This window comes from Salvelinus sp. IW2-2015, unplaced genomic scaffold, assembly GCF_002910315.2.
Source record: "Salvelinus sp. IW2-2015 unplaced genomic scaffold, ASM291031v2 Un_scaffold3886, whole genome shotgun sequence".
NCBI lineage: Eukaryota > Metazoa > Chordata > Actinopteri > Salmoniformes > Salmonidae > Salvelinus > Salvelinus sp. IW2-2015.
In genome coordinates this window covers 24563-26859 of record NW_019945160.1, presented here as the reverse complement: position 1 = coordinate 26859, position 2297 = coordinate 24563, and the positions used below count along the sequence as shown (strand labels likewise).

The following is a 2297-nucleotide window of genomic DNA, read 5'->3' as shown; positions in this document are numbered from 1 at the left end:
AACGACTGTTGACATCTAGTGGAAGCCGTAGGAAGTGCAACATTACCAATATCCCACTGTATCTTCAATAGGAGCTGAGTTGAAAATCGACCAACCCCAGATTTCTCACTTCCTGGTGGATTTTTTCTCAGGTTTTTACCTGCCTGATGAYTTCTGTTATACTCACAGACATCATTCAAACAGTTTTAGAAACTTCAGAGTGTTTTCTATCCAAATCTACTAATAATATGCATATTSTAGCTTTTATGGCTTTGTAGCAGGCTGTTTACTCTGGGCATGCTTTTCATCCGGATGTGAAAATACCGCCCCCTACKCCAAAGAAGTTAAAATCACCGGACACAAAAAACACCACCTCTGGATGTGCATTTTCTTGMTTGGTTATGACCCTATACAGCTCATTGAGTGTGGTGTTATTGCCAGTATCGGTTTGTGGTGGTATATAGACAGCTTCYAAAAATGTGGATGAAAACAAACTGGGTAAATAGTATGGTCTGCAGCTTGTCATGAGGTATTGTAAATCAGACAAACAAAACCTTGAGACTTACATAACATTAGACATTGCGCACCAGCTGTTTTTACCTTCGTCTTACCCGAGTCTGCCGTCCGGTCTTGACGATGCATCTTCTCTCCTTATCGCATAGAGCCCCCCCAGACACACAAGCGCTCCCCTTGTCCCACTACCTCGGTACACATTCAGACCACAGTCATCCATCAGATATAGTTACTACACAGTAGCACCACCTCAACAGGTAGATCTATCAGGGTCTCAGTAGCACCAACTCAACAGGTAGATCTATCAGGTCCTCAGTAGCACCAACTCAACAGGTAGAGCTATCAGGGACTCAGTAGCAGCATTTTGCGTCCAGTAAGCTATCAGTGTCTCAGGTCATTATCAGGCAAGTCTCTGTGTGCCTTTAGGAGGCCCTGGTATGACTATCAATCCTACAGGGGGAACAGTAGACAATGAGACCAGGTACATTTCTCTATTGATTGGTCTTATTGTGGGTGAATCCCTCTGTCTCTGTGGTGCCCAGGACCTTTCATCACACTGAACAGATGAAAGAAAGGAGGTAAAGAGACCTGCGAAGAGATGATCATGTGGTAGAGGAAAGAGAGACCCTCATTGGTTGCCCTCGCACTCCAACACATAGTTCTACAGTCCCTCCAGGCATGCAATCCTAAACAGTTCTACAGAAGCTCGCACAATGGCTGTTTTTGGACCATGCCAGCTACGGCCCGCTTCACCCATCACGACCCTCTCCCCTCACCGTCATGCTCCCCGCACCCCACACCCAACACGATACTCTCCCATCCGCCCCTCGCCCTCGCCTCCCCGATCCCCCCCACTCACCCCCCTCGCTCCCATCTCCCTCCGCCTCACATCCACGTCACGTCGCCCCAACCATCCACGTCCCCTCGCCCGCCTCCCCCATTCCGGCCTTGGCCCCACCGGGTCCCCCCTTCCTCCCCAGTCACTTCCCGTTCCCTCCGCCGACCACGCAGCCACGTCCTCCCCCCGTCCCCCCCTCGCTCGTCCTCCATCCCCCCCCACCCCGACTCCCCCCCCTCCGCTCCTTCCCTTCTCTCCCGCCCCCCCGCCCCTCTCTCCTCGCGAGCGGCATCTCCACCTCCACTCCTTCCCACCCCCTCGCCGCCCCGGCCCCCACTCCCTCCTCCCCCCGCCCATCCAACAGCAGCTCCGGTACCCTCTCTCACTTCCACATTCTCTCTCCTCTCCATACCCCCCTCGCATGAGTCCACTTCCAGCCCAGCCACTCGCCACCTCCGTAGCTCCCCCCGTCTCCCGCCATCCCCGTCGCCCTCCTCCCCCGCTTCCCCTCTTCACCATCCACACATCACCTTCATCCCTCCGCCGACGCTCATCCGCCGCCCTGCCCCTGACCCCAGCCTCTCCCCCGCCCTCCTCATCCCTCCACGCCTCCGCCCGACCCCGCCCTCCCCCTGCCTCCCCCTCCCGACTTGCCACACTCGCTTCCCCCCTCGTCCCTCCCACACTCCCCCTCTGATCCCCTCCCTCTCCCCCACCCACCCCCCATCGCACCGCCTCCCATTCAGCTTCCATCTCACCTCTCTCGTCCCTCCATTCCCGCCGTTCCCCCCTCCGCGACCTCCCCCACTCCACCTCTCTCATCCCTCTCCCGCTCCCCTCTCGCTCGCGAGCCTCCTCCCTTCCGCCCCCCCTCCCCCTCGCCCCCATGGTCCCCGCCAAGGGCTACTCCACCCCCGCCTACCCCTCCCTCCCATCCCCTCCGTCGTCGCCGTCCCCCCGCTCTCCA

The 2297-nt window shown here is 57.1% G+C and overlaps 1 protein-coding gene across 1 annotated transcript; it reads left to right on the top strand.

Annotated features, from left to right (window-relative positions):
- Positions 1-1205: 1205 nt before the first annotated feature.
- LOC139026107 (uncharacterized) lies at positions 1206-2027 on the top strand. The gene has a single exon (XM_070441397.1). The coding sequence runs from the start codon at positions 1206-1208 to the stop codon at positions 2025-2027; it is 822 nt and encodes a 273-aa protein (XP_070297498.1).
- The last annotated feature ends 270 nt before the right edge of the window (positions 2028-2297 follow it).

Excerpts from the sequence above, each read along its gene's own strand:
- LOC139026107 (XM_070441397.1), top strand. The coding sequence starts at position 1,206 with ATGGCTGTTTTTGGACCATGCCAGCTACGGCCCGCTTCACCCATCACG.